This window comes from Seriola aureovittata, chromosome 14 (genome assembly GCF_021018895.1).
Source record: "Seriola aureovittata isolate HTS-2021-v1 ecotype China chromosome 14, ASM2101889v1, whole genome shotgun sequence".
In the NCBI taxonomy this organism is placed as follows: domain Eukaryota; kingdom Metazoa; phylum Chordata; class Actinopteri; order Carangiformes; family Carangidae; genus Seriola; species Seriola aureovittata.
The window spans coordinates 15407378-15425946 of record NC_079377.1 but is presented as its reverse complement, the minus strand read 5'-3'; the positions used below and the strand labels follow the sequence as shown (position 1 = coordinate 15425946).

At 41.2% G+C, this 18569-nt stretch overlaps 1 protein-coding gene across 1 annotated transcript in view; it reads right to left on the bottom strand.

The window, feature by feature from the left end:
- Positions 1-2236: 2236 nt before the first annotated feature.
- pcdh15a (protocadherin-related 15a) overlaps positions 2237-18569 on the bottom strand; it is a 198451-nt gene continuing 182118 nt past the window's right edge. The window contains exons 33-39 of the mRNA XM_056396137.1: positions 18403-18411; positions 16706-16825; positions 9152-9173; positions 8458-8496; positions 8242-8315; positions 6398-6512; positions 2237-3544 (exon numbers count right to left, since the gene is read on the bottom strand). Of these exons, the coding sequence (XP_056252112.1) occupies positions 2930-3544; positions 6398-6512; positions 8242-8315; positions 8458-8496; positions 9152-9173; positions 16706-16825; positions 18403-18411 (994 nt within the window). The 3' untranslated portion in view covers positions 2237-2929. The remainder of the gene's footprint in view (positions 3545-6397; positions 6513-8241; positions 8316-8457; positions 8497-9151; positions 9174-16705; positions 16826-18402; positions 18412-18569) is intronic.

Below are 18569 nucleotides of genomic sequence, written 5' to 3'. Positions count from 1 at the left end.
TTCTAGGATGTATAAGGATGTCTTCAGAACCGAATAGTTGCAGTCAGCCTCAATGTCCTTCATCCCACTCACATTTTTGCCATCTTCCTTCAAAGGCAGGAGCTCTTGGCATTGTGAAAATGTTTTTAACATAGCGAACCAGATTCTGAAATTGAAATCTTGTCTTGCTACAGATTTGTGCTGGCTGGAGTTTTAAAAGACTGGATTTTTGTTTCTATAAACCTTATGCCTTCACATTATATTCTGTCTTTTATTAGGTTCAGATGTATTATTCAATTTGATCTCATTCCACTTTAATGTACCTGTTCTAGACTTTGTGGTGCCTGTGGTTCTTTGTAGATCACAGCAAATTAGGTCATTGCGTTGTTGCAAATTATCACTTAGTTTTTTCCGGCTTGTCTCTTGCCTATACAAGCCTTGTTTATGACAGACAACACTGATAGTGAACAGTAATGATCTGCTTAGACATTTTCTGAAGGTGTGCAACATTTCATCATCTATACACAGTATTGTTCTATAAATATTAAATGCAAATGACAAGTAAATCCCATTTGAGGAGACATTGGATTGTGGCTTCTCTCAAACCTTTCATTACCACAGGGATATATGTCCATTCTTAAAGCTGTAATTTAATCTACTGAATGAAATGATCAAAGTGAAGAGTAAAAAAAGGCTTGGGACATAATCCTTTGACAGATGGAAATGCTCAGTAGAAATGCTTCCATTATTTGTTCGGCCAGCTTAAATCCAATTCATCAGGAGGGTATTCCAAAAAGAGATTGGTGGGGTATGTCCTTGAGGGCACAGATGCATCTACTGCTAATTGTTTTTCTCTCTGGTTAAGACTGCTGATATTTTAGAATACGTTCTCATTTTAAGGCTTTGTTAAATAGTACAGACAAAGCTTTATGAGAAAATTGCAAAAACAACCCATGACATCAAGCACCATCTGCACTGAACAGGTTTTTATACAACGCTGTTCTGTCAGCAGTGGTAGTTCCTGTGAGTGCTAATGCAGCATGTAGCTGGTGGCGCTTGACAGACAGTGAACATGAGAGACCCGTCTTGTCTGTGCAGATCGAAAAAACGAATCCACATGTTTAACAGTTGAAAAAGACACTGCTAACAATTAAAACAGGCTGATATTTATGCTTTTTTTTGCAGGCCTTGCTGCCATTTATTTTTTTATTTTTCCATCAGCGTAGTGCAGAGGTTTGTTTTGATCCTTTAGGACACCAGGCTTGTTGTTGTGGGAACAAGGTTCCCTCCTGACCTATTTTCTGAGCAGCTTTTCAAGCTACTTCACTTTGGCATTCAGCTCCTGCTCCTTTGTGAACGTCAGCCTACAAAGAAGTCTGTGAACTTGATTGGCATTCTCACGGTTTGATTGACTGCAGGACACTTTTTGTAAATGTCATTCTGGATGTGTCAGATATGTCAATCTCTGATAAACCAAGAAAACAAATGAAGAGAATGTGCCAGAGATTTTCAGTGCCTTCTGTCTTTTTGGCTACAATCACTGCCATCTTTAAACACGTTTCTCTTTTTTTTCCTTCTTTTTTGCAGTTTGTGTTGACAGGTGAGAAAGTGCAAGAATGTCAGTTTCTCAGACTTCCCGGCATACTTCCCACTGCTTTTCAGTGATACAGTAGCTATCCATATCCCCATGTTTGGTGACCTGTCATTGTTCTTCTTTAAAGTGAAAGCCCACTGCACAGAGGAGGCCTCATTCTGACAGACCTCTCTCTGCAGACATTGTATTTTTATGAGCTTACTGTCGAGTTCTACTGCCGTGTGTTACCTTATATTCAACTTTCATGCCCGTTATGCAATTTAAGGACCGTATCTTCATAACCCCAGACGTTCTTCACATTTTCATAAAGACAAACAATGATGCACTTCAGTACTTTCAAAACTGTGAGCTGCAATTAACATTATCCATGCTGCTAGAGCACCTTGATGGAGGAAGTCGCACAAATAGTCAAGGCTTGCAATTATGCTTCACAATACACATTAAAATAGGTTAGAGCTTTATTTTTGAATGTAATACATTTCTTGGTCGCCATTTTCCCCACTTACTGGGTCCTGATGTGTCCGTTAATAAATTATCATGAACAGAGTGAATCTGAATCATGTAAAGGTGTTGAAAATATCACATTCTCTGGTTACAAATGTCCATATAAAAACACTGTGATCACTCTGTCATAATTCACTGTCAAAACACAACAATGAGTCGTGTGGGTATTATGTTTTTAATGTCATATGTTAAATTCTTCATCTCTGTTAGATACAAAATAGACAAAAATAATTTCATATATTTATCCAGAAATTTTCAAAAACATTGTCAAGTGATCACAACATAAAATAATCAATGACAATCTTGATTATTTGCAAGTAAAATTCTATTAGCAAAATAAGTTTCTTTTACTTTATCATAGACTATATAATCACAATTTCTTCATATGTTCACCATGATTTCTCTGTAAATATCTTGAACATTGTAGTGAAATTAATGACAATCTCTTTGTGATCTGTTTCGGGATGAAAAAAAAAAATTGAGGCTGAGAAAAGAAAGTTAAACATTGAATCACTCAACAAAAGAGGCCCATCTTCTGAGTTTAAAAAAAATTTAAATTAGGGTCACGGTTCACATAAAATCAAATTTTTCTTTGAGGCACTCATTGCCTTGCAGCTCTATGTTCCTGTCTGTAATAGCCCTGTCAGTGATAAATGCTCAGTAGAAATAAGCTTCAACATATTGTGGTTAAACAAAAACTGACTGTAAGTGCAATGGCTGGTGGTGGACAGTGATCGGAGCTTATCCAGTTGAGGCACACAATCATTTTTTTTAATAATCCTTTTCTAAACAAAAAAAACATGATAAAGATAGGAAAATAACAAAAAGATAAGTAATTTTCTGCATGGCCAGTCAGAGTTTTGTCATTGGTATGTGCAGGCTGTTCCAGGGTCCCATCCATAACTCCTCGTCGTCTGATAATGTGTGGTCACTGTGGGACTCCAGTGTCTCCCTACTGTTCTTGTGGTTGTCAACAGAAGTCTCTTGCTCCTCAGTCACACACGGGCCAATGCTGTTTCTGTCAATCAAGGCCTTGGCAATACCGGTTTTAGACCCAAAACTTTTAAGATCAGTGATGGTGGATCCCAGGGAGCCACAGGAGGACCGGGTGTTGAGGTTGACGTCCACGTTAGAGGGAACACATGTACCTGTTCCATTTTCTGTGTCGTTTCCTGAACCCTCAATGCTAATAACAGGCGGGGGTTCTTCGTGAGTCACACCTAACTTGTCTAGTTTTTTAAAATGCTTACTCAGACGGCACGGAGAGCCCAACTTCAGGTTGTTTGGGTGTAACAGCCTCCTAGTTCGGACGATAGTGCCATTTTGTGCGAGGTAGATATTCCCGTTGATGTTGCTGTGGCTGTTGGGGAGTCGGTTTCGCTGGGTGTCTGTGGTGCTCTCCTCTCCTGTGGAGGTGGTCTCATTCTCCCGATCTAGCACCAGCTTAAGTAGCTTCTTTCTCCCAGGCTGAGGAGGAGACAAGGTCAAGATAAATTTATAGTTTTTCCAGAAGGTGCAGTGCATGCCAGTTTCTCAACACAACCACTGCAGATAGATGGGTTGTACACCAGCTACTGAGAACCCAGTATTCACAGGGAAGATAATCTTTTTCTTTTGCAGAAATTATGCTGATGTATTTGAGGACTGAGGACTATAGTTTACTGAAATAAAAATGTGTCCTCAAACCTCATTAGTGAAAGCAAGAAAATACTGTCAATGGATCACGAAATGCTGTTATTACTGTAAAACAACTACAAATTATTGTTTTGCTAAAAATATTCATACTCTAATGTGAAGGTTCAGAAAATGAGAACAAATCCCAAATATCTGCAGTTCTGTGTAAGAGCTGATTTTTTCCACAGAAAGCAGTGATACTGTATATTCCTGAAAAGTAAAACTTTCAAAATCAGATGGAAACATTCAGTCAAAGCAGACACTACTGCAACATGCAAAATCTCACAGCAGAAACAAGAGCATGAAGTAAAGTAAAGGCATAAAAAGTCACTCAGGAAAGATCAAAGAGAAGAGTAAGTCAAAGATGTAAGAAAGAGAGCAAAATTCTCATATTTTGCAGCAGGAAAGCATCAAAGTTTTTCCTTGCTAAGGAGAAATGAGGAAATAGTGGATGTTTGAAACACTCTGTAGTGGCAAGTAATATTTCTTCACTCCCATGCAAGGGTAATTGATTTTATTCACTCTTACTTCACAGCGAACAATATATCTCTCTAGAAGGCAGTTGAGTTTCCTTCAGACTCTGAATCAGCATCTGACGTCGCCTTGGTTTCTCCTGAGTCCTTTGACGCACTGCTGGCCTCTGATCCGGAGCCACTGGCTGAGGATCTGTCAGAGGAGATGGCGTCCTCATCCACCTCGGTGATAGGGGACAGTCCTCCGTATGTCTCTAAAGAGGTGTCACCAATGCTTCTGACCTCAGAGCTGTACGTGGGACCAGTGTAGGGGGCAGAGGGCCCTGGGTCTCCAGACGCCACACTGGACCGCCTAGACGATGCTTCGTCGCTGAGCTCACTGGCCGACTCTCTGCTCTCATCAGCAGTCTCAGATTCTTCCTCATCCTCTTCTTCACTCTTCTCTGTGATTGTGTCCTCAGATCCGCGGCTCAGGATGGACTTTTGGGAACGCCGGCTGCCACTGGTGGACCGGGAACCCGCTGAACTCTCCACGCTACCCAGGGAGCTCTGATCGGTCATCTGACTGCCAGAAGAAGACCCTCTACTGGACTCAGACCCAGCTGTTTTCCTCTGGCTGGACCCACGAGAGGAAGACCCTTCACTCCCAGACTCTGCGTCGCTGGCTGTCCCTGTCCCTGACTCGACCTCACTGAGTTCCTCACTGGACTTCTCTGACGTGACTGCACTTCTTGATGATCTGGTTCTCTGTGATGACTTAGCGCTTGAGACAGATTCGCCACTGCTAGCGCTACCACTGCCACTCTCACTTGCGCTTTCACTTCCTCTGCTTCCACTCCCAGTGCCACTCCCACTCCCAGTGCCACTCCCACTCCCACTGCCACTCCCACTGCCACTTACGCCTGAAGCGCTGCTCCCCTTGCTGGCCTCAGTAGCGGATGATCTCATGGAAGAGCGGGCAGAAGACCCACTTTCTCCAGTGCTTCCCGAAGCCTCTTCCTCTTCAGACTCTTCATCAGAGTCTCTCTCTGTTCCTGAACCCTTTTCTGTGCTTGTTTCCTTCTCTGTTGCCGTACCTGTTCCTGATTCTGTTTCTTTCTCAGATTCAGAATCTTTCTCAGACTCTGACTCTTTCTCCGTTTCTGATTCTTTCTCTGTGGCCGATGACTTCTCTTCTGACTCGGACTCTTTATCTGACCCTGATTCTTTTTCAGTTCCAGATTCTTTCTCACTGACAGATTCCTTCTCAGTTTCTTCTCCTTCAGATTTGGACTTGCTTTCCTCATCAGAATCCCCCGGCTCTTCCTCAGGCTCTTCTTCTGAGTCCACAGTGCTTTCGTTGGCATCATCCCGGTCTAAATCTACTTTCAGGTAATCTCTGTCAACACTGCTTTTCTCTGAGGATTCCTCATCAGAGCCTTTCTCCTTACTGCTTCCACTTGCACCTGCCTCTGGCTCACTTTCTGTCACACTAATAGACACTTTGGATTTCCTTTCATCCTCACTGGTGACTTGTGAGGCCTCCTCGTCTCTCTCACTGCCTGTGGCCGAGCCACGACTCACACTACTCTGCGACTTCCTCCGGCGCTGCAACTTGTTGCCCAAGTTGATTTTCTTCAAAACTTTGCCAAGCCGGCTGCGGGTATCAGACTTGCTGTCGATTGGTCCCATAAGTGCTGGTCCGTCAGTCAGGCTCTCCTGGCTGTCAATACGCCGGGCTGACATCAGTTTGGCGTAATCCTTGTCCTTCTTCCCGGCGCCAAACATCTTGAACATTTTGGCTTTCTTCCATGGAGACGGGCCAGAGGGACCAGCATCAGATGGCTGTTCTCCTCCCTTGCTGGCTGCCAGGAGTTTGCTGAGTTTCATGACAGACTTCAGTTTCTTGGCAGCCTTAGAAGGCTCGCCCCCCTCTGCTGGCTCAGCTTGTTCGATTTCATCCTCTGGTGGCACGTCTCTAAATGCAACCTTCTTGGATGAACCTCTACCCCGCATGCCGCCACGGCCCCTGCCTCTGCCCCGGCCCTAAGACAGTCATATTTAATTCAGCAAATGTTTGTGATGATAAAGCCACACTGTTGAAATGTCACATAGGGTTGATCCCACTGTTTCAATAATACACATGACACACAACCCATTAAGGCAATATTGTCACTCTAAGGAAAGGTAATACCTCAGGGCCATGTGGACTGTAGTAATACCCATCATCTTCCATGATCACCTCTCCATACTCATCATACATGGGAGATATCAGCCTCCTCCGACTGCCGTACTGAGGAAGGTCATACCTGAGGAAAAAATGATGGTTAATATGCCTTTTAGAATTACAGTGGACTTACTTGAGCATTTACCAATAGTTTTAATGATTCTTAAACCTGTTTAACAGAGTGTAGCTAAAAAAATCAGCATGGAGAAATCAAATACCTGCTATGGGAATGAGAATGATAGGAGATTAAATACGCGCGTGACTTGGTTGGTAAACTAAAGGGTTATTTAACTGCATCTCCTATACCTTCCTCTGTTATATTTGGCTGGCACCGTTCATTACGCCTTTTTTTTTGTAGATTTTGCAGTCTTTGTTAAAATAGGCAGTAATTGTTGTAGTGCTTTGCTGCACGTCCTAGAAATCACTTTGCGTATTTCGAAGGATATAATGGAGAAAAAAAAATCATGAGGCTTCACAAAATATTCTCCACTGTGGGTAAAAACAGTGGAGTACATATTTGTCCTTGTTTGTCAAGGGAGTCTAATAAATTACAAGAATGCAAACATGTAATGTCCAAAGGCCAGTTAAAACAACTGAATAAAATCAAGTTGTATAACTCTACCAGTATGCTGCTTTGTCTGGCTACATGACTTTCATCAGTGGAAGAATGCACAGATTTTTTTCAACTTTCATTGAATTGAAAGACAAGGAAAAAGAGAGATTCAATCATTCATTCTATTATTTTGTTCTTTCAAGGTTGATGGCCAAATGTACAAAACGTGACCTGAAAACTGTGCAGAAGAAAAATTTTGAAAATATAAATCGTATATTAAAATACTGTCGACCATTGGGTATTCTCCATTAGTGAGGTGGATGGCCTTAATTGGCTTAGATCATTGATATTGAACATGTGAATTACTCTTCAGATTGTACAAGGGGGAGGGAAAGAGGTCGACGTCACGGTCACTCTGTTAACACGTGAGGGCCTGGTGATAGCTGGATTAAAAGCTTAACTGTTGTTAAAATGTGCCCCTCAATGCAAAGAGACACGGATCAAAGGTATCCGATCACAGTGATGGCACACTCACTGGCAACTGCAGCTTTTGCTATGAACTTTGTGACATACCATTAAAATATAATTACAGCCTGTTGCAAATGAAGGCTGGTGTGATTCAGACACAGTAATTAAAGTTATTAAAGATGACAGGAAAGGTAGGTCGGTGAGTGGATGCAGAGACAATTACAACACATTAACATTAGTCAGATTTTCTTTCAGCAATATCAGGTGTAAAAGCTTCTCGCTGTTTTGATAAACTTGTAGGGTAATTCCCCAGAGTGGTGCAAGTCACCTGCAAGAGAGTGGGAGCATTTAATGAATAACAATTACTGTGCAGCTGTTCCAGCTTTGAGTTCATGTTTTTCCTCTTTAGACCGTATGGGCAACGTAACAGGCAAGCCAAAACATCCTCTCTCCGCTAAACCATGGGAAAACACTTTCAGGCCCTCAGGTACCTGATTTAAGGCAGCATAAATGATCTCATTTGGTGGGAGAAGAGAGGATAAAAATTCTGATGTATGTAATGCTGAAGGGGCAGCATAAGTTATCCACATCATTTTAGTCTGAACATCTTTGAAATGCTCTTCATCCCCCAAGGACCTCAGCACTGGGAGCTGGAAGGCAAGGTCACGATAAATAGGTTGTAATGATGGAATTTTTTTTTTTTTCCCTTTAAATGAATCGATGGAGATCAGTTCCATGGATTAGAGTAAGACTGCAGAGAGATGAGACTATTATTGGGCTGCATGCTCACCCTTGGTCATAATTATAGTAGTCCTGTGTGTAGTAGTCTTGGCCCGGGTCAATACCTGACTCCATGGACAGTTCCTGCATTTCAGTGAGGCAGAAAAAAAAAAATTACTCAGCACTCTTTACAGAAAGACAGCGGAAGAAGAGCAGCAGGATCAGACAGGGTAAATATACAGCAGATTGACTACAATCCCTGCGAATTAAGAAAAGCAGTTTCTACCTCAGGTCTCAGAAGAGACGGTCTCAGCAGTTGCTGTTGCTGCCAAATATTAGTACAGAAGAAGGATAAGGTAATGGAAGGAAGGGATGCTCAAGAGAGACACAAACATAGGAAGAGTTCACTCTACACATTTCAGATTTAAAGCCAGAAAATGCAGGTCTCTCTCAAGTTTACTGCTAAATCTGTTATACACCATGGAGGAGCAAGGTGAAAATATGATGAAATATTGATGGAAATAAAGGAAAAAGAGGGAAGGAGTTAACCAAGCAGTGGAGTAAGAAGGTAAGAAATTGCAACAAAAACATAAAACGTCCTGCGTCTGTTGGATGTTAACATTTGAAGGTGACAAAAAGAGAGTTTAATGTCAAAATTGTCAGAGTCACAACAGAGTCACTTTGTTTGGTCTCTGATTATGTTTTTTTTCCCAACAGAGGAGAAAAACTCATCCAAATGCTTATCTGCCGTTTGACAGGAACATTGGAAAATACAACAGACTTTTGAACCAAACCTAAACTGTAATGTCAGTGTCAGAAGTCCTATCACCAGGATCTCATCTTAATCTCATTCAGTGTTTTCCATCAAGCGAGTTATAGATAAGAATAATAGGATATAAGCTGCCTCAAGCTGCCTTGAGAGTGACAAAAAGTCTTGGCACAACAATAAGATAAAAACACATCACAACAGGAATGCTTACCTGTCTGCCGTAGCCTCGCCTGCTGTGTGCCGCAGAAAGGAGAAAATAAGACAAATAATAAATATGGACTGACAGCAAAATATCAAGTGCTTTTAGATGAATTAAATGTTAAGTATACTTAAGGCTGGCGCGTCTACATTCTGCTGACCAGTGAGGAAATTGCAGCTTTACTTACTGTGCATTTTCATGTGTTAAATTAAAGAGTTGCAGATATTCTTCAGTTTTAAAGAGGGTGCCTAAGGCCACAATGTTATCACGCTGGTGTGGGCTGTTTTTTCTCCCGTTATCTCATCCAAACAGGGAGAAAAAAAAAGATACAATAAACGCAAATATCAAAGAGGCTGCGAAGATTGGAGTTTGAAAAAAGTCAGTGTTTACACAGACATATCTAGAGCATCTCCTAGTAGATATGAAACGGACATTGTGATTCATGGAGGAATTACTAACTCAAAGAAAGTTAATAAAATTGTCTTTGGTTATCACGTCATAATGTGCAATTTTCTCTCCACAGACGGCAATGTTTTTTTTTCTAAATTGAAGTTAAGTAAATCTTAGGAATTCCACTCTATCAAACAGATAAAAAAACAACAACTCAGAGCTGCTCTTGAAGGCAACGGTAGTGCATCTGCAGTGAATTCAGTACAAGTCAATGAGAAACGGGGAGTAATGGAGCAGCCCGACTGAAACCTCCAGGTTCACAAGCGTACAACTGTAACCTGTCTGGGCCCATAAATAATGACGACTTTCACACTCAGATATATGGCCAAGCAATGATGTGAGCTTCCTCTGGAGAGCTGTAATCTGTTATTATGGGCAGGGACCAGGGGACAGGGCAGAGCCATATGGCCACACCTCCCAGGCAGAGTGGATGATGGGAGTGGGATCTGATGGATGACCTATTGGCTTGGCTGCCGGCTACTGCTGCTTCATACAACATCAAGAAAAATGGCTCAGTTGACAGCAGCCATAGGAAGTTTGCACAAGAGAGGACTTGGGGGAAGATGTGTGATAAGGTAATGTTGTAGAAAAAGAGGTGGGAGAGGTGAGGTCAGAATTACAACAAGACTTGAATATTGAAGAAATCTGTGTATCATATCTATAATAGGGTGGATCTGGGCTCTTTATATAAGTAGCTCTTGAGTTTGTCACTGCAGATTTTTATGCACTTTAACCAGGTGTTATTATTCTGCTGCCAACAAATACATTCACCAACAAAACAAAGACAACTCATTAGGGCAGGAATCAGCTAAAGGTATAATGAAGCAACATTCTGAAGCAAAATCTTCAAGTGTTAGATGAGAAGTTGAATACCACTCTCATGTCTGTAAAAAAAATCTGAGGCTTCATCCAGCAACTAGCAGTTAGTTTAGCTTGACATAGGCTACATAATGGAAACAGGGGCAAGCCTTATTCTGTCCAAAGGAAACAACAAATGCATACTAGCACCTCGAAAGCTCAACAATACACTTTATATCTTGTTTCTTTAATCTGTACAAAACCAGAAGCAGAAAGCTGTGGATTTACAGAGGGTTATTTGCTGAACTATTTCTTAATCAAGTACAATCCCCTGTGAAAAAAAAAAAAAAGTTTGTTTAAATTTTAGTTTGATTTTTGTACAGAATAAATAACTAAAATAAATAAATAAAGATATAACATGTTATTTAGTGAGTTATTACAGGTGCTGGTAGGCAGATTTTCTTTCCTTCGAATGGAGCCTGGCTAGCTGTTTCCCTGTTTCTTTGTGCTAAGCTAAGCTAACCAGCTGTAGCTACACATTTACCGTACGGATATGGCAGTGATCTTCTCAGCAAACTCTCAGTAAAAAACCAAATGAATGTATTTCCCAAAATTACCAAATAAGAACTATTCCTTTAACAAAAACATAATGTGTAGTATATGTAGTATGTGGTGTTAGTGAAGGTCGATGTTTCATGCAACAAAGGATCTCTCTGATCAGCATTTTGTTTGTACTTGGATATTAGCTATATCTTACATTTTTGTACACCATATAGTCTTTGGTTTGTATTTTCTTGAACCCACTGTGCTGAGATCTGGTTTGGTGAGTCATCTTTAAAATTTCTCCATAATTTTATTCTTAAGCTATTTTTAAATCCTGGGTTTTGTGATTTTCCCTTAGAAAAGTGCTCTGGAAATAAAGTTTAGAAACACTTTAATCATCAAAATTGGGAAAATGTTACAATTCTTTTTCTCTTGTATTTTTTTTTTTTTCCATTCTGTTGCACTGAATTATCAGCCGGGACACAAAAGAGTTTGATAAAACCAATTGTAAAAAATGGAATATAAAGAATACCATCCATTCAAGCTTAATGCTTTTTGAGTTGAAAAAAACAGCATGTGAGCTGCTAGCCTCTTTACAAAAGAGATTACCCCATGTAGTGAACACAGAATACAGAATTAGCAAGCCTTCGATCTGCCCATCAAGGCAATGTGTGATGAATCAAACATTACATTTCTCTGGAAGGGAGGTATGCTAAGACCATTTTCCTTAGGGCATGGAGGGTGAAACAAACGAATGAAGGGTATGTGGGAGAAAGAGAGAGAAGAGAGGAAGCGAAAAACCTGAGCACAGAAAAAATGGAAGAGAGGGGACAGAGGCTGCATTGCAATGAGTGTAAAGAAGGTAATAGAATCTCCTGAGATCCACGAGGAAAGATTAACAAGAGGAGGCCACGGATTGGAAAGTATTAGAAATAACTACAGGGGGAGAAGAAGTGAGCGAGAGAAGCACAGACAAATGGGACAAGCAGAAGGTCAGAGGAATGGAAAAGGAAAGGAGAGGGTAACGGTAGTTGACAGTCCCACAGGCAGCGGCCCTAGTTAACGATTGATTGGTTCTCTAATTAGCCTTTTCCAGTGTGCAGCCAAACATCATAGTGACTACTTTATCATGCTGAGAGGATCTCTGCACACATGTGAACAGACAGGTCCCCCAGAGGTTGGCTCTCTTTAATCAACACGAGTCTGTTGGGGAACCAAAGTCAATGTATTTTTATAGGTGATGCTTTGTCCAGCATAAAAAGATGTTTTCACTTAGAAGTGTCTGGCCGCATCATATCTGCAATGAATTTTATTACATTTAAATTAAAGGATTTTCTGTAGTCTGTCTTTGTATAATATCTAATATTTTTTATTTCATGTAATGTTTGTTTCAGTGTATGCATTTCTAGATTTCTTTTTGTATATTGTCGAACATCTGTGAAGTTCTGTCTCACATTTATTCATCACTGCACATAGTTCCTGTTAAGTACACCCAAAAATGCAATATATCAGCTTAAATCACTGCAACAGGTTTATGAATACGTCTCATCAACAAATGTGTGATCATCCTTTCTGAATACTGTGAAGCTTATTTCACAGAATTTGCATACCTTTGGGAAATTCTTATGGTAATTTTCCCTCATTTGAAAAAACATCTAACATAATTTTTTCTTCTGCGTAATTTGGATTCTGCAGGAAGTAACAGCATCCTAAATTTTCATGCACTTATCCCGGTGAAGACGGAAAAGAGCAAATTCAAATTCAGCAGTATGCAGCCAGGAAACAGTTTGGGAAACAGACCTCAGGGATGTGGGATTTAAAAATTTTGGTGATTAGTAAAATTTAAATAAAAACAGTTTTGGTTATGAAATGTTAATGTTACGATTATGAACTTAAACAACATACTTATCACGTGATGAACTGACTAATCTGTGAACTCTGGGGTATATTTTACACTAGAATTGATCTCATAGTTCAGATCATTAAACCATACAAATAAAATAAGCCAAAGGTATTCTGTATATGCAAGCCTCTTTTCTGTTCTAATTCAAGCCCATAAGCATATTGTACAGTCAGTATGGCAGCACTGAGCACATTTCTTGGCAGGTGGCACTACAATTTGATTTTCACACAAAGTATTGAGTAAAAAAGCATTCTGTTACAGCTTATATAAAATACTACCAACTGTGCAAAAAAAAGAGAAGTATTTAGAAGTAACAAACAGGCATGGAAATGTAAAAATGGAAATAATGAGAGTTTGGAGACAAAGAGAAAAAGTCAGAAAACTGTGGACTGAGAGGAAAAGTGTTCGCTGTGTTCAGCAGTGTTTGGGCTGTTTGAGTTCAATTGGCTTGTCTGCTGAACCTCTGCTGCCATGTTCAGTTGACTCGTTCCATTTTCAGAACAGTTCATACTTGCTGTCGAGTTGATTTGGACTGCAGAGCTGGAGTTGGTTGTTTTTGGCGTGCTCTGCTCATCATAGGGATCAGAGCTTTGCAGTTTGTTAGCACCCTCTGATTCCTCAGTCACTTGCGGTTTCTTGTTAAACTTGGGCACCTTGCAATTTTTGTCTACTTGGCTGTACAGGTTGGCAACAGACCTCTCTATGTCGGCTAGATTCTGGATGTTTTTCAGGATCCCTTTAAGCTCCTTCCTCCCGACATCAGTTTGTGATGAGGCGAGAGGAGGGCGGTGTTTTCGTTCTGAAACAGGGCGAAGCGAGGACAGGGGAGGCAAAGACGTTGGAACGAACTGGACGATTGGGCGCGACTGATCGCTAGCAGGTGAGGGAGGGGGAGGAAGAGGTGGTGGAGGTGGGGGAGGAGGTAATCCGTCAGATAATCTGTCAGGTGGAGGAGAAGATGGAGGGGTATAGTAAGGTTCACGAGGGTGGGGGGTTGAAAGTGGAGAGAAAGGTGGACTAGAGGGAGGAGATGTGGGTGGGGGCGGTGGTTGTGGCCGCTGTGGAGGGGGAGGCGGAGGATTTTCTGGTGGGTCTGGTATGATCTCCACCATGATTTGACAAGGCTGCACTGTCATGTAGCTGGAGATGCTGGAACTGAATTTACGGAGGACAGGTGGAGTTGGCCTCTGGCTAGCCAGAGGCCATGACTCCTCTCCCTGAGAAATTAGAATACTGGGGGGCACGTCTCTACCTACAGATGTGGGGCTGTAGGGGTAATCCATGATGGAGAACAGGGTTTCTGAAGTCAGCTCTAGCATGTCATCGCTGTCTCTATCTCTGACAAGGATGGTAGAGAATGAGCCTTGGGAGTCTCTGTTTTGCTTGAGGGTTCGTTCCTGGAGGGCCTGTTGCTCAAACTGCCTGGCTTGCTCGCGGACCGACAACTTGGTCTCTTTGCTGCCACTCATTTGAGGCGTGTCTGAACTCTGTGGCCTTCGCTCGCCTCTCATGGCTGCTTGGAGTATCTGCAACTCCCAATCGTCCGGGTCCATGAGAGCTTGTCTCCTTGGCTCCTCGTAACCGTGCAGTCCACCATGAATGCGAGCGGGCATTGACCAGACATATCCTGACTCTGCCAAGTGGGAAGGAGAGAAGGAGAACCGTTTTCCAGACGGACTCTCCCCCCGTCTATAGACATCAGGACTGCTGAGGGGACTGTTGTCATCGTAGACAGGGTTGTGGGTCGTGAGTGGGTTGCAGTCAGAGAGGAAGGTCACGTTGCTCTCTGACTTGGGTAAGTTGACATGCAATGCTCCATTTCCACGGGCTGCAATGGCGCGACGGGCAAAGGTGCTAAAAATCCTTTGGTGGTCGGCCTCCTCAATGACAGACTTTTTAGCCCTGCCCCAGTGAAAGGTGGAGGTGAAAAGGAAAGAAAAAACTTGAAACAGGTGAAGATTGATGGTTTAAGGGCGAGCGAAGCAATGAAAAAAGGGTGAGGCGAAAGCAACAGTGCTATCAGGACTCTTAGTACTGTGACTTATTATGTTTAATTCAACAAAGCAATTGGTTTATTGATTTAAATTGCTCAACATAAGGATCAGTTGCAGCATAACAACATTTACAATGTTACGTGATCAAATACTGAAATAGTAACAATAGTATGTCCAGAGATACACCAAGCTTTGGTCCAAAGATACAGTATAATACAAATTCACAACATCCAACCATACTGGATGCATTGGTGCAATCAGTCACAGCACTAAGAGATGTGAAGAGATGTGGCGCATAGGACAGAACACAATAGGAGATGACTGTCTAATGGAAAGGTAGAGAGAGGACAGCTGTTATAGTGAAAGCTACTAAAGTGAAGTCCCTAAGGAAGCTTCACTTTTCCTGACTACATGGAAGTAAATGGATTTAACTAAAGTAAAAAAAAAAAACTAGAAAACCTTCCCAACTGCTACCACATCACCAAGGTCAATTAACAAAACAGGCATTACGAGGGTATTAACGATTAATGAAATCCTACCATTTTCATAAAGGTTAGGTACATACCATAATCATATCTACATATAGTCTGTTCATATGCTCAGCAAAAGCTATAAGCAAGAGGGAAAACAAAGATGCCACTCCCGTGCTATATTTACAAATGATATTGATCATATGCATGGACCTCATATGTTTTGGGATTACTTACTGCAGTCTGAATCCAGAGAGACAGGGGAATAGAGATGATGGAGAAGATAGAAACACAGACAGATGGTAAGAAGACTAAAGCAGAAATGTCAGAGGTGTTAACGAAAAATGAAGACAGGGAGGAAGTGTAAGCCCAAGGGTACATCGAGTTTCTGCATACTGAGGGGAAATACTGTACTGATTTATTCGCTGTGTGCCTCTGAGAGTATGCACAAACACAACACGTGCACAATCACTCATGCAAACACACTATCCTTCCTTGTGTTTCACACACGAGTTTCAAAGTGTTTTAATAGGGTTGTTTATAGGACCAGCTCCACTTACTCCTAGTGCAGGCTGGAAAACAACCCCTAAATAAACGATGCTCAGCTACAATACAATCCCCATGAGAGCTTTTCTCCTGCTACAGAATCAAAAGCTTCTGCTTGTTGTTGAGTGTTGGTCAACATTTGTCTCTTGTCTCAAGTTCTTTACAGCTTGCTATTAAATTTTCATTTTCTTTCTTTCTTCTTTCTTTTCTTTTTTAAAACAGCAATTGTGATGTTAGTAGCAGTATTGCTTTAACAGGCTGTAAATCAAAATTACGAAACCCAGCAGGGTCACCAGTTTCAATTCAGCCTCATTTACTCCACAAGCAACAGCATTTCATTACCTGAGTAGTATTTAACGTGAAAGCTGAAATCCGATCGTGCTGATGGCAAAATACTCTAGACATAGGCAAACTCTGGAAGTATTCAGTGTGGGTACTAATCAAAGGTTTAAAATAATTTAAAACAACATCAATTATTAAGCTCAGACCACAATGTGTATTTGTGTATTTCCAGTAAACTATGTGGCATTTTATGAACTTAAACACACTCTTACCTTGAGAAAGGGCTTTGCAAAAATGCATACACAGTCAAATTAGAAACACATCCATAAGCTAAAGTCTAATCACCAGCTGTGCTGCGGCATACAGAGTGGTTTGCAGACATCTAAAGTGGATCATGGTTTGAAAGCCAAAGAGCGGAGAGATCCATTGACGCAGTTACTAATATGTCTAAAGCAGCAGGTAGATTGGATGAAATTCAAAGAAAGGAACCTGCCGAGCACTATACAGCACCTGCTTGTCATGGGAAGAGGTGGGATGGGTGGGATAGGAAATGTATAATAAATGGTCAGGGTTGACTCACATGCTGCTGTCGCCCAGCTCTTCATAGAGGTTAGTGCTGGGAGCAACGGCAGGAGGTGCTTTCCCTCCCGGTGGTAGAGCCATCTGAATCCTAGCAGTTTTGGCACACTCTGCCTGTCGCCTGTGCAAAGTGTTAACATTTACAGTCACAAAGACATGTGATTGTAGTCCACATGGAAAAATACATGAAGAAAAAAACCCCACAACAAACATACAAAGAAAAATCAACCCAAAATACCAGCCTTTGTTGCTTTCACATTTAATGTAGTTAAGAATTTACTCCCTCTCTCTAGAGTGTGGTTAAAAAGTGAGCAGCGGCCAAACACATCAGTTATGCATGAAATCTCTACCATGAATTAACCATGTGTTTTCACACGGCATTTTATTGTAAAAAAGGCACATGCAGTAACTGATGGTAAAACTAAAGATGGTGTTATGTTCTGTCATGTCTAAAGAGATGTTGGGGATAGGGAAAAAAAACTTGGTATAGTGGTAGCTTGTATCTAGGCAGCATCTATTCTTGATATATATAAATATGTATATATATAAAAGGTTTGGACAGTTAAAAGCTGAAAAAATTTTTTTAAAGCAAACTTACAGAAATGAGCCATGATACATTATTTTAACCTAATTCACTTAACTATGAACCATTTCAATTCATCCAATTTCTTATGGCTGACATGCTAGCTAGCAATTGTTGGCTGCATGGTTGTCACACTGCAGCCATCTCAGTCTCCATGTGTCTACAGCATGAAAATCCAATATTCTCTGCCATTTTAGTCCTGGTCCAAGAAGGTTTTAGATTGCAAGGGGGCAGTGAAGTTATGATGATATAGATCAGTAACTCATATCATGAAGTCTCTTTTGATATCTAACATCTAAAAAGTTATTGTATATGTTTGCAATGCTAAATTGCTGTGAACTCTGTGTTTGTGGTGGCATGGCAGATTTCGATGTTTTGCCATGAAAGAGGAAGTTCTTGTAACTCAAATATACATTGTCCACTGCCCCAAACTTTACATGTTGGATAAGATTCCAGACCTGAAGACATTTACGTGCTAATATGAAGTTATAGTTATAGTTACAGCTATAGTTTCCACGCAGGAAATACCGTCTTACTCGTTAGTGCAGTGTCCGCAAAAATGTACAGCTGCGTGAACCAGCATCCCACCAGCACCCCTGACATGCATAAGGGTGTGAGGGCCCGGTCAACGCTGCTTGCAGATTTAAATTATACATAAGACACCAGTGAACTGATGGGGAACAAATCAGAAGGTTTACAGCAGAGTAATGAGTGTAACGTTAGAATTGAGTAAAAGGATGTTTAGTACACAGCTATGAGTCTGGTTGGCTTTGAGTTGATTTTTCATCAGATTTTGAAGAGAAACTGTTCTGCCAAATTGAACTTTCATTCTAGAAATACAAGATGAATCAGTGCTGCTTCCTGTCATTATGCTAGAGCCATTTCAAAAGCCTGGCATTAGATAGCGTCATCATCACACATGCAACCAATCTTTAAATAACTGAATGAACACACATTCTCTCTCTCTCACTCACTCACCCTCTCACACACACACACACACACACACACACACACACACACACACACACACACACACACACACACACACACACACACACACACACACACACACACACACACACACACACACACGAAGAAAAGGAATTATTACTTACTCTTTGAACCTGGTGATGGGTTTGGATGCAGCAGAAAGGAGAGGAGACAAGAAGAGAGTGAGATGGAGACAAAAAAGCTGCACATTTACATTATTTGGCAAAAGTGTAACTTTAATGCAATTTTAATGCCAGAAAGTATTTAATGTTGGCAGGTCTTTTTAAGACAT